Source organism: Peromyscus eremicus, chromosome 2, assembly GCF_949786415.1.
Source record: "Peromyscus eremicus chromosome 2, PerEre_H2_v1, whole genome shotgun sequence".
NCBI lineage: Eukaryota > Metazoa > Chordata > Mammalia > Rodentia > Cricetidae > Peromyscus > Peromyscus eremicus.
The window spans coordinates 83,274,292-83,300,659 of record NC_081417.1 but is presented as its reverse complement, the minus strand read 5'-3'; the positions used below and the strand labels follow the sequence as shown (position 1 = coordinate 83,300,659).

The 26,368-nt window shown below is 40.1% G+C and overlaps 1 protein-coding gene across 2 annotated transcripts in view; it reads left to right on the top strand.

Annotated features, from left to right (window-relative positions):
- Astn2 (astrotactin 2) overlaps positions 1-26,368 on the top strand; it is a 968,023-nt gene that overhangs the window by 239,882 nt on the left and 701,773 nt on the right. For both annotated transcript variants that reach the window (XM_059254463.1, XM_059254462.1), the window contains exon 4: positions 22,470-22,622. In XM_059254463.1, the coding sequence (XP_059110446.1) occupies positions 22,470-22,622 (153 nt within the window). The remainder of the gene's footprint in view (positions 1-22,469; positions 22,623-26,368) is intronic.

The following is a 26,368-nucleotide window of genomic DNA, read 5'->3' as shown; positions in this document are numbered from 1 at the left end:
CAAAGCTTAAAAAGTCTAGCTGAAATGAGAAAAGCTAAATGTCAATCCAATAAAGTAATGAATGTTACAAAAACAGTATTAGAAAGGTATAGCCCAGTATCCTTCCCAAGAAGAGTTCTTGGGATGTCTTTACCAAGCATCTTCATTGTCCTCTCCTGATGTTCTCTGTGTTTGTTTAGCAACAACAGTCTCAGCTTCTCTTCAGCTCCCTGTATTAAAACTTGGCATTCTTTTGACTTAAAGCCTCAGGTAATGCAAAGGCCAGCATCTCCTTACTGCAGCACAAAACAGTCTTGACTCAGAGAGGTCCAGTGACACTTAATAACCAGTCGTACTCCCTCCATCTGAAACCAGACGCTCTACTGCTCCTCAAACTGCGGCTGTCACTGTCTTGGGAGCTGAAGAAAATACAGGAACCATTGTGGGGTTTGTTCTTGATTTTGGGTTTGTTTTTGCCTCACTTTTTTTTCTGTACATTTTGGCTCTTGTTCCTAATCTCTTTGGTTACATGAGATGAAAAGGTTTGAAAGGTAACAAAAGCAGTAATCCAGTCCTCTTTGATTGGCATTGTTAAAACACAGTTTAAACTTCCGTGATCCTAGTAGATGTCATAGCTGGCTTTGTCTAAGTACACTTTCACGTCTTCTCAGAGACTAGCTCCCATTCTTAAAACCATTATTCTTCTTCTGAGGCCTTCCCAATGTAATTTGATACGTGCCTGTTTCCATGTGTTCATTCAGTCTTTCTCTGAATTTAGTCTTTTCTCTGGCTCCTCTTGTGAGCTGTTTTCTTCCCAGTAGATAGCCTTAATCTATAGAATAAAACACAGCCGGGCGGTGGTGGCGCACGCCTTTAATCCCAGCACTCGGGAGGCAGAGGCAGGCAGATCTCTGTGAGTTCGAGGCCAGCCTGGTCTCCAAAGCAAGTTCCAGGAAAGGCGCAAAGCTACACAGAGAAACCCTGTCTCAAAAAACAAACAAAAAAAAAGAATAAAACACAGCCCTGGTAACTCAAACTTGGTTGCACAAAAATGTGCTATGTACTTTACCTAGACTTATTTAATCCCCACAACTCTCTGTGAGTACAAACATTATCCCTATTTTATAGATAAGAAATCTGAGCTCAAGAAAGCTTAAGTTCCTCCTCTGAGCCCCCACAGCTGGAATGTGGAGGAAGGAGCAGGTGAGAGCCCATGGAATGCGGCATAGAATTCAGGCTTTTAACAGCTCTCTGTCTTTCAAATTCATACTGGTTTTCTCTGGGCTTTGTAGATGACTCTGGGAGTACAGGCTCATCTTCTTATGGCTGCTTCTGCTTTCCTATAACTTTAGCAGCTAGCCAGCCCATTTTATCCTTTATAATTTTCTCTGTCGTTATTCTCATTTTGTGATACAAGTTCTCACTGTGTAGCTCTGGCTGTCCTAGAATTCACTATGTAGACCAGGCTGACTTCAAACTCACGGAGCTCCACCTTCCTCTGTCTCCCAGTGCTGGATTAAAGGTGTGCACCCCTGTACCCTGCTTTTTAGAATGTTCTGATTGTACTGACCATAGAATAGGAGCACTGTGTGAAGGTCTCTGAGCCTTGTTGTGAAAGCCCTTGTCACTGCTCTCCCCACAAGAGTAGGCTTCTTCCCCTTCTTCTCCAAGAGGCAGGCAGTAGAGCATCAGAAGGCCTTCTACTGAGAGATCCTCTACATCCTTCCTTCACAAGCCATGTGACATTCTTCTTGCGGGACTGAAAAGTTTAATAGTTCATTATCAAGTAGTTCTCCTTGCTTTTGACATGATTTTCTAACTGATCTTTTCCAACTCATTTTGATGTCTGCCATGTCACTTTGGAGTCTCAGCTGAAATTTCCATTTTCTTTTTTCAGTGAGCTACAAAGATGAATCTCTGCCTTTGAATCTGTTTCCTCATTTGAAATAGTACTGGCAACTTTTTATTTACCACCTGCCTCCAGGTTGGTATAAGGATCAAGTAGCACTAAGGCTGTTCATGCTTAATGTAAAAGATACTATGAAAATAGGGTGGCAATTGTTCAGACAGTTGTGAATATTACTGTTTTCTCCCTGTATACATTTTCTTTCTTTCTCTTCCCCTCCCAACCCCCTATTGTGCCTGTTAAGATACTTAAGTCTACCTGCTTTGATAAGACTGATTTTTCAGTATGTCTCCCTCCAAAACCCATAAGAATGTTAGTGTCTTTATCGCTAAAACCAGTGGCACCACCATTAGCATCATTCTGGTACTAGTTATTTTGGGGTAGAGACTTTCACAGATTCTCTCGGGAACTTGATGTATTGGGGCAGTGTTAGACTTAAGCCAGTTGTAAGGACAAAATTCCTGAAAACTGCAGAGATAAAAAAGACCTGACCCAGTTGCTCAGCTGGAAAGACTTTAGTACCCTTTGTTCTGCCTGGTATCTTTGGTGTTTTAGTTAAAAAATGAATTTTTAATTAATTAATGTTAACTAATCTGTTTGTGTGTGCTGCTAAAGGAGTAGATGAACATGTGTGTAAGAGTGTGGATGTGGAGGCCAGAAATAGGAGTGAAATCTCTTGAAGTGGAGTTACAGGGTTTTGCAAGAAGCCCAGCTTGTTACTTTACTGCTGACATGCAAACTCTGGTCCTTATGATTGTGCAGCATGAAATGCCAACGGCTGAGTCATTTCTGCAGCCCCACTAGGGTCTTTTAAATGCATACATACTCTATCATTTTCATCATCATTAACACTAACATCAAGCCACGCCTATTTTTGTTATCATCATCGCCATTATCATCCTATCTAAAACTGTGGTCCCCACGTAGCCACTGAGACAGCAGGCAATTTGGTGTAGCTTGTGTTATATGTGTAGTATGTTTACAATTTGGGGTTTTCCATTCCTTGCATTTAATTTATTTAAAAAAGAAAAACATTTTGTGAGCCTGCTACATTCAGGAATTTCTTCAGCACCAGCAATATAACAGTTAATGAAACAGATATTTTCTTTATTCATTGAGTTTACATTTGGACAAATTGAGGGGGAAAAGAATTAAAATAGATGAAGAAAAATCATCATAAAATGAGACAATGAAGCATGAGCATCACAAGAAGCAGTTTACTTTTCAGAACTCTTACAACATTTTAGTCACTCTTTTAACAAGCTTAGGGAAGCTGGTCCAGCATTTTGTTTTTTGTGTTTTTTTTTTTTTTAAATCCAATAAAGAGGATGTAATATCCAGAATATACAATTTAGTACTGCTTTGTGACACAGCAACTACATTTGACCTAAACACCCCTCGCACAGTCTAGCAAAGGGACCCTAGATAGCGTGATTTTCATGGAGAATATATTGAATGGCATGATAACTTAGGTAATTGTTCAGCAATATTCACTCCCAGTGGGCAGATCATACTTTCTTATTCCTTTGATGGTGACTCTAACTCTGTGACTGATTTTAACAAATGATATGGTAACAGGTATAACACATGCAAAGACTCGCAATGGCTTATGCAGTCATTTTTCCTTCTGGCACTTTATATTATCTATTATCTATGTGAAGATATGACTTGCATGATCCATTGGCCCAGAGAGAAAGGGAGAGAGACAGAGACAGAGGCAGACAGACAAACAGACACACACACACACACATACACACACACACACTCACACAGAGAGACAGAGAAAGAGAGAGAGAGAGAGACAGAGACAGAGACAGAGAGAGAGAGAGAGACAGAGAGACAGAGAGAGCTCAGTTTGTAACTCAGAACTGAGCTGCATTTAGTTGAAGAATGTTGTCTCCACTTAATAGCAGGGCAAGATTGAAAGCAATCTTGAACATGTGAAGAGGTTTTTTTAAGTAGAGGAAAGAAGCTCCTATTAGAATTACATATTAAACCTAACCTTTTCCTTTCTGGGTTATTTCTGTAAACTTCCTAACTTTTTGAACTTTCAGTGCTTTCCTCTTTAAAATAGGGTAAAAAAACAAATTACCAACAAAGTGCAATGAGGTGGATCTGGAGCATCAGCTATTCGAGGGGCTGAGACAGGAGGATTGCTTGTGTCTATGAGTTCTGCAAAAGGCTGGGCAACAGTGGGATTTGATGGAAAAGGGGGATGTATCTGTCAAAGGTAGAAGTGGACTGGGAAGATGATTCATTTCAGTAAAGTGCTTGCCACACAAGCCCTAGGAACTAAGGCAAGGCTCAGTGTGTCTATAATCATAGCACTGGAGAGATTGGGGAAGTCAAGAGAATTCCTGCATATCATTGTCCAGCCAGCCTAGCCGTATCAGTGAGTGGCAGTTTGACTGAGAGACTGTGTCTCATAAATATGATGGACAGTGATTGAGGAAGGTGTGTGCACATGAACCTACATGCACATATGTATATATCAATGAACATATACATACACAGACACACACACACACACACACACACACACCCCAAAATGCCAATAATTAGCAAATTTCCTTGATAAGGAAATTAAGTTGTTTATATAAAGCACCTGATACACAATTAATAGTCAGTAATTTTTAAAAATCAGTTGCCCAAATCTCTGAACACGATTTCTGGTTGCTCCCTGGAAAACCAAGCAAGCTTGTCTCCCCAGGCACACACTCTCCCCAGGTTTTCTGGCCTGTTCTGCTCAAACCTTTGACGACCTCGCCAGTTTTCATTTTTTTCCCATAATAATGCTTCCAATAATTTCCTCTTTTTGCTTCATAAATCGCACTAAGCACACACTACTCACTGGATAGTTTGTGCTGGTTTGAGCTTCCAATGTGTGTTTATAATTATTCTGCATTATCTTAATTACAATGATACCAAGAAGGGCATGGAGGAGAGTTAAAAAATGGTTCAAAGGAAAAAAAATGTGCCATGAAAAATAACTCACAGTTAGACGACGACAAGGCTGTGGTTTGGGTTGTAATTGGAAATAACACTATTAATACGATAGTCATTCATTCTATATAATGAAAAAAATTGAAGCCCTTTTTGCAATTACCCCATTCCAAATGAAATTAACATTCCATGGCATTTTCCATAAATGGTTCGTTTGCATACATTGGTGGAGACAATTAGCCTGGAGATGACTGAAGGCTGTGACTGAAGATAGGATGAAGTAGGAAGCATCAGACACAGCTCAGAGGAGAAAAGTGCAAAAACAAACTCAGCCTTTGCTGCAGGAGAACAGGGAGGATCAGAATGTGCAAAATTCCTGGTGTCTAGGAAAAGTGGTGAGACTTTCACAATTAGACTTACCTATGGGTGGGAACCATAGAAATTTTCAGAGGCCAGGCGGCGGTGGTGCACACCTTTAATCCCAGAACTCCAGAGGCAGAGCCAGGCAGATCTCGGTGAGCTCGAGGCCAGCCTGGTCTACAGAGCAAGATCCAGGATAGGCACCAAAACTACATGGAGAAACCCAGTCTAGAAAAACCAAAAACAAGAAAAAAAGAAGAAAAATTCAGAGTACATTTATTGAACAGGGAAGTGAAAATATTTGCTTAAATTGTGTTTACTTGTATTGAGTGCAATCTACTTCAAGCCCCCAGACAATTGAACTGGTACCCTTTTTGGTGATCTGCATGAATCCTCCAGTCCTTCCCAATCTCCAGGCCTGGGTCTAAATTGCTCAGTGACCTCTGCTCTGTTTCTGTCCATCCTCCGAGATTGGTAATGGATGCTGAAATTGCACCATGCTTTTTTTTTTTTTTTTTCCTGCAGTCAATGTTAGACTTTAGTTCTATAGACAAGTTTTCATAGTAAGGAAAATATCCCTGAGAAGCCTTTCTGTAATTTAATAAGTGATCATTAAGGCAATTTCTGGCTACAGAGGCATACTTTTAAAGCTCACAGCATACACTGTGCCATCTTCTGGAGCATAGCTAGGATGTGTTCTTGGTATTCTCGACGTCTTTTCTCCTTCAGTTTGTATCTGATGCCTGTCTGCTTTCCCCATTGTAACTTCTAAATAGATTCATTTCCCCCTAATACACATCTTGGTTTTATTTCCTCGGACACTGTTGTTGTTAAGATCACTGTCTCTGAACTCATAGCAGCAGTGGTTACCTGCATAAGACTGGACCCATCTCCATTCCATCATTGGTGGGGGAGGGGTTAATGAAGCCTTACTCCTCTCCAAGGAACTATGGGCAGGACAGTGGTTGCTTGCATAGAGAGAGTCCCATTCCTCAGTTGCACAGCCATTGCTAAATTCCTCAGGTAAATAACCTCTAGCTTGTTTTTCTGGGAAGTAACCCTAATGAAGTGCAGTGGGACACACACACACAAATAAGACATGAAAACAGAAGGTGATACTTACTGAAAAACAGGTTTGATAGGAGTGGTAGGTAAATGAGGAAGGACAATGAGGGATGGATATGTTCAAAATGTATTTAACATGTATCAAATATGTACACATGTAAATAGAGTTGAAAATAATATTTGTATTTTATTAGATTAGGATATAACTATCCTCCTTAAATAAGTCCATACTCATTAGAATGGGAAATGGGTTAGACTGGATTAGCATATTGACTCCATTAATAATTGAGACCATGACTACACTTTGAATTCTAGGTGTAATTTCTTGTACAATGAGCAAATTACTTGAGGGGTTTACTACTTTCAAGTCATTGTGATTGCTAAATTGGGGCATAGGGGTGCTAGAGAGATAGCTGAGCCATTAAGAGCACTGACTGCTTTTCCAGAAGACCTGGGTTCAATTCCCAGCATCTACATAGTGGGTCACAACAATTTACTACTCAAATCGTTGGGAGGGGGCCCACTGCCCTCTTCTGGTCTCTGAGGGGACTACACACACATGGTACACATACATATACAGAGACAAAAATACCCATACTCATAAAATAAAAAATAAACTGAAGAAGCATTAAAAATTGAAGCACGGGTGAAAAGCTTAGAACAATTCCTAGCACATGCAACTAGCTGCTATCTTCATTATTGCCACCTAATTTTTCCCCTAAATGCCCTCTAGTGATACTTGATACCTTGATGTTTATAGATACATCTTTGACAGAGTCACTTTTCTTATCAAAACTGTCTCTTATAACCATCTCATATGTTACAGAAATTGAAATTTCAAAGCTTAGATAGAACTGAGTTCTCTTGGTGATATGGTCTACCTTCCTCCCTCCTCATCTGCAACAGCATCCTCCCAGGAGTGCTGGGCCCATGCTATACAAAGTGACTCTTCAGCTTTTAGATTGAAGACTGCTCTGTAGTGCTATATCTTTATTGGTGCCACTCATGTAAACCTTCAGCCTTCTTAGATATGATATGTTTCCCTCCACATCCAAAGTTAGCAGCTATCACTGTGTTTAACAAATGCTTAAGTCCCCCAGCAGTTCCCATCTAGCTTTCTGGAATAAAATACCTTAGCTTCCTCTTATCATTATTTTTCAGCTATTTGATGAATTCTCTTTGATGTCTATCCCAATTCAGCTAAGCTTTAATTTCACCCCAACTGGATCTAATTTCTCTTATCATTGGGCCTTTTGGGGACTGAGTCTGAAACTACCTGGAAGATTGGCTTCCAATGTGTTTCCATTCCAGTCTCTAATTGCTTTCAGTGTGTACATCATCTCTTTGCTTTCCTCCTCTGAGTTCAGATATAGTTCAGAAGGTAGATGCTCTGAATGTGAAAAGAGGCAGGCAGAAGGCTATGGGCATCCTCCCATCAACACCTTCCATTTTCAGACATCATTAACTTACTAGAAACTTGCCAATTGGCCACTCAACTAAAGTCCTGTTACTGCTTTCTTCTGCTTAAATTTCCTCTTGGGTTGCTTGGTTTTGAGCCCAGGGGTGTAGGGCAGAGACATGTTTCTGTTCCTGTGGAGAAATGAGAAGAGTGGTGAGAATGTATCTTACCATTTTCAGACTTGGTAAAGCTAGTAAATGTCTTCCGATTTCTGCTGTGATGTAATTTCAGATAAAGTATTTTCTTCCGTTATGATTACTGAACCACAGTTACTGAAATATATTTAAAGTATACATAAGAACCATTGTATTTCAGTTTGCAGATGATAAACATTAAGTGTCACCATGGTCTGAGTTACCTTTCAGTCCACCTTTTAACAAGTTTTATTCTTTTATAATCACCTATTCTATCATTCTGAAAAATGAAGGCAATATGGATGTTCTGTCCCTTCCAAAAACAAAATTTAATCATTTTGTTGGATTTCACTCTTAGCAGACTCACTTAGCATTCTAAAAAGAAAATATCTTTCACTGTGGAAATATTTTTCCCTAATTTTTCTTTCAGTTCAGTATTAGTTCTCTCCCACCTCTTCTGAAACTCCATTAATTAAATCTATTAAAAAGAAACAAATAAAACACATTTTATCAAATTAACTCACACAAAAAAATATCAAACAGCTATTTTTAAGGAAGCCTCTCAAACACATGCCCAGCCTCAAGCTCTATGAATCTCAGTGAACTTCCATAGCAGTAAAACAACTACTCTGAAGCCAAGGTGCTTCACTTAAGATTTGGAACTTTCACCATCAGTTACGTTTTTATATACTTATCCACCACACAAGAAAGAAAAAACAATGATGATTGAGTTGGAACTATAAAAGTAACTGGCTTTATGTCCTCTTTCATACTTCATTCTTCACCGGATACTACACTCTCTTGTTCTCCTTTTTAGCTTTTCTGTTGGGACCTAGAGAGATGGCTCAGTGGTTAAGAACACCGACTACTTGACTACTCTTTCAGAGGACCTGGGGTTCAATTCCCAGCTCCCACATGGTAGCTCATAACCATCTTCTACTCTAGTGCCAGGGAATTCAACAGTCTCCAGCTTCTGATGGAACCTCCACCCAGGTGGTACACAAAAACTCACACAGCCTCACACATACATTTAAATGAAATCAAGTAAGATAAAAAATGCCTATTGTCACACTACTCCAAATATGTGCGATCTCATCTACATTTTATAGCATATTCGCTCTTGCACCTGTTTTCATACATATACAAAAAAATTATAGGCTAGTATTCAAATATGAGAGAATATGTGGGTATTTTTAGTGTGTGTCTGAGTTTGGGTCACTTCAACTAGTATTATACTTTTCATTTCCATCTGTTTTCCTGCAACTTTCATTTTTCTTTCCTTCTGGATAATGTTTCATTTCATTTATGTGCCACAGTTCGTTATCCATTCACCCACTGATAGACGTCTAGATTGTTTCCATTTCCTTGCTGTCATAGAAACTGTAACAATAAATAAGGATATGCAAAAATCTCTATGGGAAGACATAAAGCCCTTTGGGTACGTACTTCCCCATACTTTTATTTCATTTATTAAATCCTTTCTAGATTTTTTTGCAACTTAATACCTCTGCTAATTCCTAGATTCAGAAGACTTAATAATTTCACAGTTCTTCTGTTGAGAGAAAGCTCCACTAGATAGTGAGATCAAAACAATAGTCATTACTAATACTATATATATTCTTTAGATAACTGGCTCTATGTCAGCCATCTCTGAGTCTGCATCTCAAACTTCCTAACTACCATACAGGCCACCTTCATCCACAGGTTCTCAATCTAGGGAGATATTTTGCTGTTAAGGGTCATATGGAAACATCTGGAGACACTTCTAGTGATCACTCCTTGAGGAGTCTACATGTGATAAAACAGGGCCATGTGTATGGATAAACATCCTGTGATCTCCAGATGAATCTCTACAATCAGTATTTGTCCAGTTCTAGATGTCAATACTGTTAAGATTGAGAAGTCATACTTTTTGCCAAGGACCTTAACTCTCAGGATCTTCTCCAATCTCTAACGTGAGAAATAATGTATTCTTCGCAATACATTGGGAATGACATGGAATTATATCTTTAAAGTCCTTTTAAAATGCCTAGCCCAGTATAGCGACTCTTCTAATTACAAGATACAAAGGCTGAACATCCCTAATCTAAAACTCTGAATTCCTTAATGCTTTGATACTTGAAAGTTTTTGAGTTCTCACATGAGGTTTTAAAATTTTTGCATTTTAGAAAATTGTAGGTTTTCAGATTTGGAGTGACCAAACAGTAAGTATCTATGTAATTATTCTTAAATTTAAAAATCTCCAAAACATGAAACACATCTGGTCTCAAGAATTTTGAGTAAGATTTAGTCCATGTTAAAAATGCATGCACTGGGGCCATCTAGAGCAACACAAATTCAAACATTGTTGTTAGAAGTGGTAGTGATATGACAGCGTTTCAGATAACTGACTGTCGAGTCCTACTGTCCCTCATGATACTATTTCAAGGGTCTGTGACAGGATTAGTCGCCCATTTCTGGACTAATACTGCTTTGCTAATCATAATTTTATGTGACATTTTCCCATCAGAATTCCTGAGAATGATCTGGGCCATGGAGAGGGAGACTGTCCTATTCTTAGTCTAGAATTATGTTTCTATTAACATAGCCTTAGAACAGGTCAGAGATCACCTAACAACTCATAGTAATTCTCTCTCCCTCTCTATCTTGAAATATTGAATGAAAAATCAAAGGGGAAACACACAAGTGAATGTATTTTGTAAAACCTTCTATATTGGTGGAGAGTCTTCTCTCAAATCTGCCTGGATACCTATCTATAACCCAGATATACAAGGTCCAACATTTCCAGTCTTAACTCAGAAGGTGACCAATGATAAAAAAAAAAAAAAAGGGAGGACAAGGAGAAGCAGACTGGCAAAGGTGAGAACTGGCAGGTAGTGTCTCTGGCCCTGGGATCCCCATGCTCAGGAAAGAGGCTGGGGCATGGACTGCTTCACAGGTTATCAGAACTCCAGTGCTGTGAGGAGACAGCCCAGCCCTGAGAGTCTATCACAGCTGCCATCTCCCCTTCTCTTTTTCTCTGTCTTTTATCACACTGTTGCCCCTCATTGTGCACATCGGGCAAAATGAGAGCATTCCTCAAGATCCATGAGCCCGTGCCTGCTGCCTTTCTGTGCAAATGGCTCCCTACGATGGATCTCTATTATTTCACCAAAAACATCACAGAAGGAATTTGTTCTGCACCACTGAAGATATGATTTCCATTTTCTCTGCTGCCTTAGCTCAGTGTTTTGCCTGTTCACTGGGAAAGGAATAGAGAAGAAAGAAAGTATCTGTAATACCTACCTGAGCCAGTTTTCACCAGGGATAAATAAGATTCAGAATTATTTAGCCATCGGATAAAAACAATTTCCCAAATGCCTGTTGAATCCACATCCATACGCTAAACCCCCATAGGGATGTAATGTGGCCCCAACACTCCAGGGGCTGATCCCAAAGAAATGGAATCAGCCTCCTTCATACCTTCTTTCTCCTTATTCCACTTGCATTAGTTTTATTGTAAAGGTGACATAAGTCACTCAACATTGGCTTAGGATCTGCCTCTGTCCTGTGATGATGATGCTAGTCCACCCACTTGTAAGGAATTACAGTGCTAAGCATAGAGTTAACACTCAACCAATGGGAGTGAGTGGAATCATCACTGGCCTTATTTAGTTCCTCTTGCATTCATCCTCATCTCCAGTAAGAAAAGTCAGGACACCTGAGGCTCACAGAATCACCGTCTTTGTATTTGTACTTTGATGTCCATGACAATAAAATAATTTTACACTCTTTTTAATTATTGTTATTTGATTACACACTCTTATATGTTCGTCATCTATTAAAGGATGTGAGAAGCATAATCCTGAAGTCCAGTTTTTTATTAGCAATAGCCAAGTGTCAGTATCACTAGCTTCTACAGTGATTCAGATTATAAATGCTTTAATCTATATCTAACAGAAATATTTTATTGTTTGAGGTTCAGAGAGGTTAGTGAGGTATTCAGAGACACACAGCACCTGACCTAGAACTTGAATCTTAATTTCCTTCCTCTAGATCTGCTGAGTTTCTACTTTAAACCCCCAGTTTCACTCCTTGGATTTAAACTTGTGATTTTATATGTAGTGGCATGGCCAGTGTTTGCTGTCACAGAGAAATGAAAAATTGTAATTATAAGTCATTCGATAGAAAATTCCAAGCCTCACAGAAATGGCAATTCAGTGTCAATTTATCACTGACTATATGTTTAGTTGGTCTATTTTAAAGGGCTTAATATTGAGAAATAGGATATATTTATATTTTGGCTGAAGAACCACTGCTTTTTGCTGTGATTGGCTTAGATGTGTTTAAATTTGTAACTATCATTTGCACTGGGGAGATTTGCCTTATTTTAAAGGAACATTGGTGAGAAATATGCCTATAAAAGTACTGAGAATTCTACCAGTTCTGTGTTCTGCTCTTGGTATCTGTCTAACAAGACTTTATGCCAGAGAAAAAGGACATCTCACTTTCAGTTTTAGGTGGCTGTGGTTTCTGGGATCATCTTCACAATTTTCCTTTTATTAAAGACACATTCTTTTCTTTTTTTCTTTTTATCTTTTTTTTTTTTGAGACAGGGTTTTTCTGTGTAGCTTTGGCTGTCCTACAAGTCACTCTGTAGACCAGGCTGGGCTTGAACTCACAGAGATCCATCTTCCTCTCCCTCATGAGTGCTGGGATTAAAGGCATTTGCCACCACAACCCGGCTTAAAGATGTATTCTTATTGTTTCATTATGTGTATGTGGTAAGTATACACACATGAGTGATTGCAGAGGCCAGGTGAGGTATTGAATTCCCTGAACCTGGTATTACAGATAGTTGTGAGATGCTTAGTATGGGTGTTGGAAACCAAACTTAAGTACTCAGGATTTCTAACAAGAACAGCAAACTCTCTTAAGCAATAAGCCATCTTTCAACAGATTTTTAAAAATATTATCTAAAGGAAAGTTGCCTGAAAGTAAAATGTTTGTTTTGTTTTCTCCCCTATGGAAGCTATTTATTAAGCCCAGATTACTGGATTTACTGTAAAACTAGAAATAAAATTATATTTGAAGGTACCAGCGATGCTTTGCTCTTTAGAGATTTTGTATGACCTTTGATAACTTACCTCCTATGTGACATACCCACTTGTGAGCTTTTTGGAAAACTTCTCTATCTATCTCTGCCTAAACAATGCTTCATAATAAACTTCTACAAAATCTCAGTAGTTCTGGATGATCAATACTGAGGAGTTGTGTGCCTGAATACTACAAGGAGTATTATCTCACATGGGTTTTCCCATTGTTTTCAGTTTGGCAAGAGTTCTAGGCTATAGGATACCTGGTCCATGCTGCTGGGCAATGAGTCTATGGTGATTCATCTTCTTTTGCTAGCAGATTAGCTGTGAAAGCTTTCCTCTTGATAGCAGCAGATGTACATGAAAGAGTAAAAATTTATGATGTATCTTGAAGAACAGACTCTTAGCACATACTAACTTCTACGCATATGATATTCATCACAGTAAGTCATAAGGCCATGCCCAAATGAAGAGTTCGTCTGCAGTGGGGCTGTAGCAAGGATGTGCATTCATGAAGGGCTTAAAAAATGAGGCTTAATAGTCTATGTATTGTAGTTATTATGAAGTTTAAATTAAATGACTGTATTTCCTTTAAAATATTACCTGCCATATAGCAAGTACTCTGTAATTGGTAAATGTCATTATTATTGTTATTATAATTATCTGGCTAATGAAATGCTCTTGACAAACTGAAATTGTACGATGGGGAGAATCTTGGTAATAGATCAACTAGAGAAGTCCAATGTAACTCTATAGGGGAAAAAGTGAACCTAGAATGATGCTAAATGTCTGGAGAGGAATGGTATTGGTGTTAAGAGAGTGGTGTTTTCCTTTCTCTGCTGTTCAACTACTGGGAAAACAACTTCCCCTCACACACTATTGTTTGATAAGCCTTAGCAAGAGCTTTAGAGTTTCCTCATCTCTTGGGATAATGTACCTAAGCTTCAGGACCTAGAAGAATCATGCAGGTCTTAGCACTTGTACAATGACAGTGACAGTGCATTGTGAACAGAGCTGTATGTCCTTAGGCTACAGCCATATCCTGGTTCTGGGTAGCCACATGCTTCAGGCTATGGCCATGGTGGGGACTGACTGATGCTGAGTGGAGACAGGGACTGACTGACACTGGGTGGCAGTGGAAACACTGGTGAGGGTTCCCAGGACCCTGAATGATGATCCAATTTGAACATTGAATAAGACTACAATGCTTACCCAAACACTAATGAGTTATTGAAACAAGATGTGGAAAACCTACTGTTTACTGGGCAAGCCTTTCTAACCACAAGGGCAGCTAGGGGATTCCTGGTCAGTGTTACCATTACACAGGAATTCAGTACACTCTTTTCTACTGTCTTTATGTTTTCTTTCACTACACCACTGATGTGTTTTAGAAAAGGGTGATATTCAGTTCATCTCGGTGTCTATAGTTCCCATACCTGAATATGGCCCCCACCCAGAAATACCTTTGGAGGTAGAATTCCACAATGTATATAGCCTTCCAGTCTAAAGGAGCACAGAAACACATGGTGTGACTATCCTGGAAAGTCTTAGGAGAGATGAATTTTCTAAGGAGGGGCAATTTTGCTAGAGACTGAATCCCATCAGGCTGTGCGACATAGGTTGCACAGCGCTTTTGGACTTTTTTTTTTTTATGACTGATGAGGAAAGAAAGATCTTTGAAGCAGTACTATTAAGTCTCAGTTTTAAATAACTGTATCATAAACTGTCATAGGCACTTTAACATTTCACTTAGTCAAAAACAGTTTGTTGGAGTTGGGTCATGCCTCATTTGAACACTGGGGAAGGAGATACCACAGGGTTTAAATAAATGTCACTCTTAGAGCCAGTGAGAAGTGTAAGAAATAAAACTGGTTAATTTCAGAGCCTTCCAGAGTCACACCTCACTGAAAGTTGCTAATGAAGTGAGTTTTGATATAGCCTGTCTACTTATTGATAATTTGGGGCCCTTTCTTCACGAACAGAACTCAGTGGTGGTTGAATGACAACTCTGCCCAGCCTTTGCAATCAACTGTCAATTCTGGGGCCTCTGCAAAAAGAGAGTTCAGTTGATCTAGATAGGGATAGCTGTAAAAATAATGTGCTGACATGGACAGAGAAGGGGAGCCCAGAAGACCTCAACCCTATAAAAAGAACTACATGCAACTTAGGAAGGCTAAAAGTGGGAGAAATAGCCTGGACCAGGAAAAAACACACCAACTGGTTATCCAATAGCAAATGGTCAGCCCCCAAAACATGCATACAAGTAGCCATATATATATATATATATATATACATATACACACACATACATATACATGTATGTAACAACAGTTAATGAAAAAAGAGGCCAGGAATTTGAAAAGGAATAAGGATGAGTATACAGAGGATTAGAAGGGCAAAGGGAAGGGGCAAATGATGTAATAATCTCAAAAATAAAAGAAATACTTTTTAAGTACTTTGCAAACAGGAGAGCAGCTCCCGTGGTAACTACATTCATTTTCACAAAAGCACATTCGTTTACATTTAGAACTACAAGATGTTGGAGCCGGAAGGAATCTTAGAGACCATCTGTGCTCTGGCTAGGGAACATGAAACCAGCTCCAGTGAACCTGGACAGCATTGTGCTTTGATCAGAAGAGAGGAAAATATCACAAATTTGATTCTGTCTTCCAAACTTGATGTAGTTTTCCCAATTGAAATCATGACCACCCCATAAGCCTTCAAGTTAACTGACAGATCCAAGATCCTGTGTATAAGAAAGGGGTGTTCCATGGCTTTTCAATTTATATTTGCTGTTATTCACTCATTTGTCTTGTCTGCAGGCACTTGCTTGAAGATAAACTGGACCAAGCACCAAAGGTTTAAGAAAATATATGAGAGAAAAAAAACTAAAGAGCAAGAAAATTCCATCAATCATTTTTTTTCAATCCCTGAGAGTTGGGAAGAGGTGGCCATTTTTAAAAATGTGAACTTGGGTTTTAATTTTTCCTAGTCATGAAGCATTTACATCTAGCTAAGAACAGTGGCTGTTTTCTTATTGATTTTTTTTTTCATGAAAAGACTCCTTTAAACATTAGATGTTGCTTTCTATGGCTGGACTTGGACAAACTGAGAACTGGATAGTTCTTGTTTTTATTCTAGGTCTTTCTAGTTGAGGTGTACCAAGAGACTAAAGCATTTTCATTTACCACCTTGTCCTTAATCATGGAGTCTGAATGTGTCCAGTCAAAAGCCTAAAATTACAAATTGAGATAAGTATTAGTGTATATACACATATGGACATTATTGGCTACTTGCATTCTGGATCTGGATCTCTACCCATCAATACATTTGTATAAGATATTGGCTTATGTTGCTGAGGAGGGTAGCAAGCCAACTAGAGACCACGAGGACAGTCTACTCTAGCTCAAATACGCAGACAGCCTATTTTTTCTTCAGGTAGATCAGTCTTTCTTCTATCAAGGTCTTCAACTGATTGCAGGAGACACGTATACAATGTGGAAGCAATGAATTTTACCCAGTGTCCTAGTCTAATGTTAATATCTAAAAATACCACCACAGATACATTCAGAGTAATGTTTGTTCAAGTATTTAAATATGACATCTTCCTCAAGACAACGCTGTAGGTTAACCAGTATCACAACTGAGGTTAAATTACCCAAAATCTTGAAGGAGGGGAGTGGAGAAATGAAAATAGCAGTTGTCAGCACAGTGCTGGATGTTGAAGATAAGCTGTATTGGATACCAAAGATTTAAGAAAATGTATAAGACCATGGAGATGGTTCAGGTGGCCAAGTGCCTACTGTGAAAGCATAGGGACCTGGGTTTGGATTTCTAACACCCATGTCAACATTGGGTATGTTGGCGCATATTTATAAGCCATGGAAGCTGTATTTCTGGAGCTTCCTGCATGATTCAGAGATAGCTAAGCAGATAGAGAGACTCCTCTTCCCAACAATCACTTACTACATTTATAACTACATTAAGAGGAGTCCTTATGAATCTTGTAAGTTTCAGGACCTTGTCAAGACTTAATAAGACTGTGCCAATTTGGAGGAAATAACATTTCAATGTAGATGAAATAGCTTCAGGACAGTAGGTGTTAAGCTTTAGCTGTAAAATGTTATCAGCAAGTTCATGTGTTTGAACACTTGGTCCCTAGTTGGTGGTGCTTGTTTTGAAAGGTTGAATAACCTTTAAGAGGCAGGAAATAGGTCATGGGGGGCAAGAGAACCTTGAAGTTATAGTTTTCACTGCTTCCAACACCAGTCCCTGGTTGTTGTTAAGTGCCATATAGAAAGCAGCTGCAGCAATCTCCCACAGCCATAGGGAGAGACTCCAGTCACCATACATTCTCCATCAACATTGACGTATCCTAGTAAACTGTGAACCAAAGTGAGTCCTTCCTCCTTTAGGTTGTTTCTGCCTGGAGTTTCCCAATAGGGACCAGAAAATTGACTAATCCAGTGAGTTTTCCCATCTTTATGATTCATTGGTTACACTGCTGCAATATAACCAATGAACATGCACGGGTTACCTTGTCTTCTTTTGTGTAGATCTATAGTGAAGAGAGCAATGCCAGGAGGAGATGAGAGCAGAGCCTGGACCTCCAGGAAGTCTTGAGATGGGCCCAGTCAGGTCTAGGTGGCTGGGGACTCCCTGCCTACATAACCTGAAGAAGGGCTGCCATCAGAGCACCTATTTAAGACTGAAGAAATGTCATCCAAACTGGAAGCTTGATTTACCCATCTCTACACAGCAAGCTGGCTAGAGGCTATGCCTTTAAGGGTGGTGCAATGGATGGAGCTGGAATATCAGTCATTATTATGTGAGTTCAAACCCCGCTTTGTGGCTTTGGAAGATCATCTAAATTCTCTGAGTCCATGTCTACATGTGTCTAAACAGGAGTTGATGATAGTTGCTTTTCAAATCTGTTAGGAGAAGGAAATGAGAAAATACAAAGAAATGCGAAGATCCTTTCCAGGCAAATTGTTGGTGCTTGGGAACTGTGATTTTTTTTTCTAACACAGATTGGAAGTGTTTAAAATATTTAAAGAGAACGAGGGATGTGCTATTGAAATTTGAACCCAAATCTATGCACATTTCAGTGGAAGAGCCTTCAGATATCACTGTGTAGAAAAAGCAGTGGATGGTAAATTGATTGCACAGTTTAGAGTTGAGTCTCTGTCTGTCTGGGTATCTTCTGCAGGCAACATGACCTAACTTGCCTTGCATCTGGAAACTGGCATGCCTCTGTGCCTCTGTACCTCTGTAGAGTGACTTGGGGTTTGCTCTCTCTCTCTCTCTCTCTCTCTCTCTCTCTCTCTCTCTCTCTCTCTCTCTCCTTCTCTCTCTCTCTCTCCCTCTCTCTCCTACTCTTTGCTTTTCTGCTGTGCTCTGCCTCTCCATTACCTTCCTATTTACAACTCTTTTCTATCATACTTTCCTCTATCACTGAATGTGATCACCGACACACACCTATATTCACCTCCCCTTCCTCTTCTTCCCACCTCTTTTCTTCTCAGGGTTTAGGTCTCTTCTCCTCAGACATTAATAGTTATCCCCATTAAGCTGACAATCTCTCATGTGTTAGTCAGAAGGAGGTGGCAGCCCCCCTCCTCTCTCTGCGTTCTGGGCCTGCGAGATGCTCAGATCAGGCACCATCTGTTGCATTCATCCAGGCGATGGGTGAATATTTTGCTACTCCAGGGAGGCAGAGCTTTGCGGGTACCAGAAAGTAATGTGGCTTGTTTGGATAATTTGATATATTGATATTGAGAGAGCTGTTGAATGGGGTCAGGAGGGGTGGAGATGTGGAGCATAGTGCAGGATGACATCAGCCATGAAGAGCTTTCCATGAGCACTGCCGCCCTAAGCTTGTCTGGGCTCTTGGCACTGTCGCCAAGCCAAAAGCAGCCAAACAGATGGATGGGATTTTGCTACATTGGGATCAGAAGCCCTTGCAGTTCACAGGAGCAAACATCCCCCCCTCCGTGTGTTGTCCTCTGACACAATTAGTTAAAGCGATATCAGCTTAGGAAAAAAATCAAACAGAAATAAGAGGAGAGGAGTTGACCGTCAGGAATTGAAGAATGTCAGAGACATGAAAGAGGTGTGGTTAGTACCCCAGGAAAGGCTTCTGCCAGATAAAGAAGGATGCTGGAATGGAGCTGGTAGGAGAATGCAATGAGGGGGCTTGTTGTGGAAGTATAGGCACAGTGAAGGGTATCAGGATAAAAATATTAATATACCTGGGCAGGAAATATCAGAGAGCCATCATAGACTCGAAACAAAGATGTAGAGATGGGAAAATGGCTTTATTGATCCCCATAAGAATTGGAACTGTGAAAGAGGGGACCCTGACAGAATCTATAATTATCTAGAATTCTAGTCTTTATCAGAAATATGCTACATAAACAAGGAGAGAAGAAAGAACTACTCTTATATTTCCTTTCCAGTTTCCTACCAGAGCACCCTACTGGCCTAGCCCAGCTAGAAGCCAGATGACAAGAAGCCAGATGATGATCCTGCAGGGTCTCAGTAGGGCATATTGAACCTGGTGGAGAGGCAGAGAACTGGTGATATAAGTAGAGAGCAGTTGGCATAGGTCAGGAGTATATACACCCTGTATCACTCCATGCACAGGGGAATTAAGAGTGGTTGAGCCCACTCTTGTTCAGAGTTAAAGTCTTCACAACCTCTCTTAATTCCCCTGTGCATGGAGTACCCACAGAGTATGCTTTCTCATGCAAGTTCATGATTGCATGTCTTTCTCTCCATTCAGATGTATCTAAAAGGCCACTATATTTCTTAATCAAAAACTATACTCATGTTTATTTCTGTCAAATGTAGTCTTTATCTCACCTAGGCACCACCATTTCACAGTCCTTCAAAGCCAGAAAAAGAGGAGCCAAATTCATTGCTTCCCTTTCTTTTGCTATCTTTATAACCGTCACATTCTGTGGGTGTTTTACATCCAATATAACCCTCAACTTTGATGACACCTCGATATACATTATTTCAGCATTCCACCATTCTCTCCATTGTTTTCTCTACTTCTGGATCTCCACCATTGCTACCCTATTCCAGGCTACCATCAGCTCTTCCTGGACTATATTCTATGCTATGATTCTAGGTGATCTTTTAACTTTCATTCTTCTTTTCCTCCCCCCTCTCCCCTTTTTCCTCTGTATGAGTATGTATGTGCACATATGTGTGTAAAGACTGGAGGGGGACTTAGGGTCCTGTTCAATTTACTCTCCAACTTAACCTCCAGGGGTTAAGGCCAAGGTTAAGGTTAGGCTTCTGATTTCATTTCCTATACTATCTCACATGGCTTGCTATCACTTTATTGTCTTAGATTCATTGATACTAGTTTTCTGCTACAACCCCTTGTATCATCATTTACCATTCAATTACAGTACATTCTTGTTATACAACTCACACTCATTTGCCAAATATTAAATCATATTCATCATCCTTTCAGTATGATAAACATCACAATGGAATTTTGTTTGCTTCTTCCAAAGGGCTGCCATAATAAAATACCACAAATAAAGATTTTTTAATGGATATTGAGGCTGAAAATCCAACATCAAAATGGAGGTTCCCTTAGTGAGATTTGCCTTCCCAGCCTGTAGATACTGCCTTTTCTCTTCCCTGAAGTTTCTCTCTCCTTCTCCCCACCCCTTTCTTTCTTCTTCTCTATGTTTGAGAATTTCAGACCATTGCCTGCTCTGAACATCTGAGCACAGCCTAGCATCCTCTTATGATCCTGGTGAAATCACTCATTTCTATGTAAACTGACTTAAACTTGACATGACACGGCTTCTCAGAATCATACTGTAACCTCTGGTTAGAACAGGGAGCCTGTAAGTGGAATCTCCTTGGATCACCTTCATAGACCTGACTTGAGATATCTGGGGAGAAGACAGCAAAAGATGTCGGTGAGGAATCTAGAATGCCACCATATGGTTCATTTGCATTGTCAATTGTGTTTCTTAGCAATCTGATTCTTCCTGTGTCCCTGAAGATGGGGCTTCCCACAGAACCTAATATCCAAATCCACCCTCTGGTTTTGACTTACCTTGCAGACGCATCTGTCTAAGTTGATAGGTTTTTTTTTTCCTGAGAAAACAAGAAGTGGGTGTTGAGAGTTGGGGGGGGGGTGTCGTTCTTTGTCTAATCTAGAGAAATCCACGCAAAGAAAAATGAATCTCTAGTGCACGCCATCTCGTGGCATCAAGTGGTAGGGAGCTCCACCTGAGAAGAAATTCCCCAGCCTCTGCTGAGTGGGTGGAAAGAGACTGAGTTTGAAGATTTCAAAGTCAGGGCTGTCTTTGGGCATTTCTCAGAACGAAGGCACTGAGGCCATTTGGCTGTGTCCTGTTTTCTTCCGCTGCTCTCCTCCCCTGCCTTTGATAGTCTCTCACATCTCTTCCAACCCTTCCTAGTTTTTCTTTTATGCTCTACAGTTTCTCTTTGTACTTCTGATCTCATTTTCTCTATTCCCTGGGATTTTCTACTGGTCTCAATTTGGAAACTGGAAATGTGGCCATGGAGAAGTCACCAGCGGGTTGTTCCACCTGGATTGGCACATTTTCAGCCTTGGCTAGCACTTGTTAGCATGGAGAAACATCATATGACTTGTTTGGAGGCCTTGTTTTTTCCTTGGTAAGGGGTATGGACTTACATGACCTGCATCCCACAATACTGCAGTTTTACCACTAAGCTATTATGTGACCTTCACTGTCACTGTCCCAATTCACGCTACCATTACCCATGGGTGGCTTATGCAGAAATCTTAGTCCCTGTCTCCTTTCCCATTTCCATGTTTATTTCCCTTATTTTCATCAGTCCTATAGTTAGCAAAGAGACCTAACTTACATATGTCAGTTTCTCCTTTAAAGCCATTCAATGATAATCTTTGCCATTTAGATGAAATCTAAATTAAATATTGTGTCCTCACCCTCCTGCTTCATTTTGTAATACCTTCTGTGTGCACCCACACTGTACTCCTTTCTCTTGTTGAGAGAGCCTCATCCCTGTGTCCTCAGATTATCACACTTGCTTCTCCTTTGCTTAGGACAGTCTCATCCCAAATGTCCTCTCACTCCTATCCTGCTCTGCTTTCTTTGCTGCTTTCCACTCATCATTATGACCTCCGTTATAATAGTGCCTTTTCCAAGAAGGCTGCCTTGACTTTCTGGATGGCTAAAGTACCTTGTTGTTATATTCTGTATTCAGAATTGTGGCCTGATATTGGAAGTTTCCAGATATGTATATCCTACTGTATTAGGAATTATTTGAATCATGGATTGTACCTAAACTTTCACCATCATATCCCAAGGGCTTATTCCGGTGCCTAACATCTAGTAGGTGATAGATAATGACAATTGTATCTGTCCTTAGGCTAGTGACTTGATTTGTAGTTTCTTATCATTAGTGGGTTAAAGATAGAGTTTCAGAGACTCAAGGTGGCCAATCCCAGTCCCCCAGGGACTAAGAGTCGGCCAAGCCTTAACCTCAGCCCCATTGCCACCCTGTAGCAGCAGCTGAGGCGACACAGGAGACAGTGGAGTCCCTGATGCAGAAGTTCAAGGAGAGTTTCCGCGCTAACACGCCAGTGGAGATCGGTCAGCTGCAGCCAGCCTTGCGCAGTGCCTCTGCAGGGAGGAGGAAGCGGAGGAGCAAGTCTCGAGGTAGGAATTCCGGCATCGAGCCAGAAGACAGAAGTATGTCCTGTGTTTCTAGATCCTGGGAACCTTCTCCCTCACCTCCCTCTTCCCCCTATCACTTCTGGCACTTCCCCTCTGTTAAGCCCCCTTGAAGATAATGGGGTGTACCCCTGGGGTTAGAAATAACCTCTCTGAGACCCATGCTGCCTCATCTGAGGATGACAATGAACACTCCAAATTTTTAAGTGGTTATGAGGATGAGAGGAGATATATGGAAAGCTCCTCTTACAGGAACCTCAAGAAGCAGGTACTCTTCTCAAGAACATCCCCACAAAGAGTGCAAGAAAAGCAGAGCATCCTTGTGGAAGGCATGAGAACCATTGGTTGGAAGTCAGATGCAAGGGCCCCTAGGAACACTGTTGGGGAAGCACATTTTAGGACCTTGAAGAATACAGGATGAGTTGGCATCATAGATTAGATGGAACTGATTCTTATTTTCTATTTTGTCACTATGTCTAAGGTACACCTATCTCACTGCAATGTCTCCCCTCCCCCTTCTGTTTTTTCACTCCATCGCTTACATCATCATTTCCTCTGACCACCTGTGTGACTTTATATATGGGAAGACCCCACTTGTCATTGTCTGATTTCTGAACCTACTCTTCAGTTTTTCCCAGATTGCTCAGTGATCTTTGGTTCATTGCTCTCCTTCGTACCTCTCAATCTTCCATCTGTGATAACTTCATTCTGGGCTTACCATTTGTATGTTCAAGCTAAGAATATGGCCTTCAAAACTATATGACATTCATATCTTTACTGTTTCTAGTGACTCTGTGTGCTCTAACCTCCACCCTCCTTCTTTTGCCATTCTCTCTGTGTGTCATAAACAAATAAACTGACCCCTATAAATTATCCTTTCCCATTTATTAACACCTAACTTATTCCAGGCAGCAGGCTAAATGATATATACAGCTTATTCATCAGAGTTCTTTTTTAGCAGGTATAATAATTCGAGGATCCCCTAGAGCAGTGCTTCTCAATCTTCCTAACACTGAGGCCCTTTAATATGGTTCTTCATGCTGTGGTGACCCCCAACCATAACATTATTTTGTTGCTACTTCATAACTGTAATTTTACTACTGTTATGAATCATAATGGACATATCTGGTACACAGGCTATCTGATATTCAACCCTGTGAAAGAGTCACGACCCACAGATTGAGAACCACTGCCATAAAAAACAAAACAAAACCAAAAAACGGTAGAGCTAGAAAATCTCAGCCAAAGTCCCAAACCTGGTAGCTTATCTATCATGTCCTGTACTTTCGAAATCCTAAGCATTTTTCCAAACACTTAAATGGCACACTTCCGTAAAGGCGTCATTAATTGTGGCAGTCACAACTCACTATGAAGTCTTCGGGATTTTCTTTAAATATGTTAGTACTGGTTACCTGTGTATATGATAATTTGCTTTTGTCTGGCTCCTTCCTTAGCTGCATAGAGATCTTGGGGTGGTTTTGCTAGTTGAATGATATTTACAGCTAGAACCAAATCAGTGTTTGAAAACATGGCAGGATGGTGGTTGGTGTTTGTTTCGGTGATGTCTGGGTCCTAAATCTGTGAACTTTGACTAAGGATGGTAGAAAGGCAGACAAGATCTTCATGTCTAGCATAGGCCATGCATGGAAGCAGAGGGAATTATAGAATTAATTTTTGAAATTCATGTAATACATAGCAATTTCCCTGAAATCAGCAATGGTGATATACTGATGCCAACCCAGTCACTTTCAACTTCTACAGCTTTGGAATAATCGTCACTTTCTCTGAGTCTAGGTTTTCCAATTTAATAAAATGAGACTCATTAAACTATAAGAATGCTATAACAGTCTAGTAAAATGGTGAGAATGTCAGACAGCATGCATTGGAAGTACATAAATGCTGTCCTGTGTCTTTTCCTGGGCTGTACATTCAGATCACTTAAAAATCTTGCCCAGCTTTCCCTATGCATCTTTATTTTTTCAAGTTTACCAAAAGTGCTCTTCTGCCTTCTTATGTTTCACACCCCATGAACCTATTTGACTTCAAGTAAATCATTTCTCTCTTTTTGAAGACCAATCTGACTTTATTTCTTTATTTATCTTAAACATCTTTATGTCACCTAACCCTTCAAAACTATCTATTTTATGCTTCACAATTTTTATAAGCAGACTTCTACTGTAAGACAAGTGGGCAGTTTTTCATATTACATCAATATTTTAAAAAATGGCATATAGAGTTCTTTTGTTTCTTTTTTTCTGAAAATTTGACCTTCTCTTTGTAAGCTCTCTATTCGCTATCAGATCAGAATTTTGAGATGAGATTGTTAATGAGCACACAGCACTTGATCTTGACTGGGAATGGATACTAAATGGTCATCACTTGCTAGTTAGAAGGAGTCTCAGCATTCTGATGAATAAATCCAAGTGTAGTTCCTCAATGTACATAAAAATTGTTCTGCCTTTCTTTGTCACACCATGACTACTGTCATTTCTTGCTTCCTCTTTGTAACTATACCCTGCTTGTGATTCAGTCTCCCTAGACAGAACAGCTAGATTGCTTCTTTCAGAATCCTAGAGCAGTTAAGATTTGCTTATGACCTTCGGCAATTTCCCATCTCCCTGGAATAGAATCTGAACTCTAAACTCTGAAATGCAGACACTGTATGATGAGGATCTGGTTTCTACTGTCTTTCCCAATACTGTCTGCTCTGATTTTTGTTGCACTCTAGCCAAACTGGCTGCTACTGTCCTGTTTCATGAACACAACTAGCACATCCTTTCTTCAGAGCCCGGGAACTCACTAATGCTTCTGGTACATTGTTCTTTCTGCATCTTCCCTTACCAACAGCTACTGTCCTACCTGATTCCTTCTCACCTTTCATCTCTCAGCTCAGATATCAGCACTTTCTCCCATGTTCATCAGTCATGACTTTTTTCTCCTTATGAATTGGCAACCAACTGTTCTATCAACATGCATATATATATGGAATATAGCCAAAGATTATTTTTCTTTTCTTGTTTGCTATCTTCCTCTTCCAAATAGATGCTTCATATTTATAAATCTAAAGCATACAAAGTATTGAACAAATGCTTCGTGAATATATGAGCATCTGAAATTACTTCTAGTTTTATTTCATTGGAACTGATGGTGTGAAAAAAGTGCTTGCTGAACAAAAGCAGCCTGATCTTCCAAAAATGCTTCCCCATCACAGACAGACAGACTGACAAGTAATAATGAAACCAATGTCATTAAAACATTTCATAAATAGTTCACAAACAAGGTGATGGTGTTTCTGTTGCCACCCCTAGATCTGGATGCTGCTGGAGAAGAGGAAGGAGCATATTATACATCCACACCTGTTTACCAGAAGCTGTTGAGATGTCATTGGCCTTGGGAGATGACTCAGTAGGCAAAGTACTTGCTTGCAATCATGAAGACCATAGCTCCGATCCCCCATATCCATGTAAAAATCAGTGTGTTGTTGTGCATACCTGTTATCCAAGTGCTGGGCAGGCAGAGGCAGAAGTGTCCCTGGAACTTATTGAGCAGCTACTTTTGCTGAATCACTGAACTGCAGTTTCAGGGAGAGAGTTTGTCTCCTGAAATAAGGTGGAAATTGATAGAGAGCACTGGTTGGTGCTCTCTTATCTCCACATATATGTGTGTGTCCACCTGCATATACCTAAGAAAACATACACATTCATCATACACACACACACACACACACACAC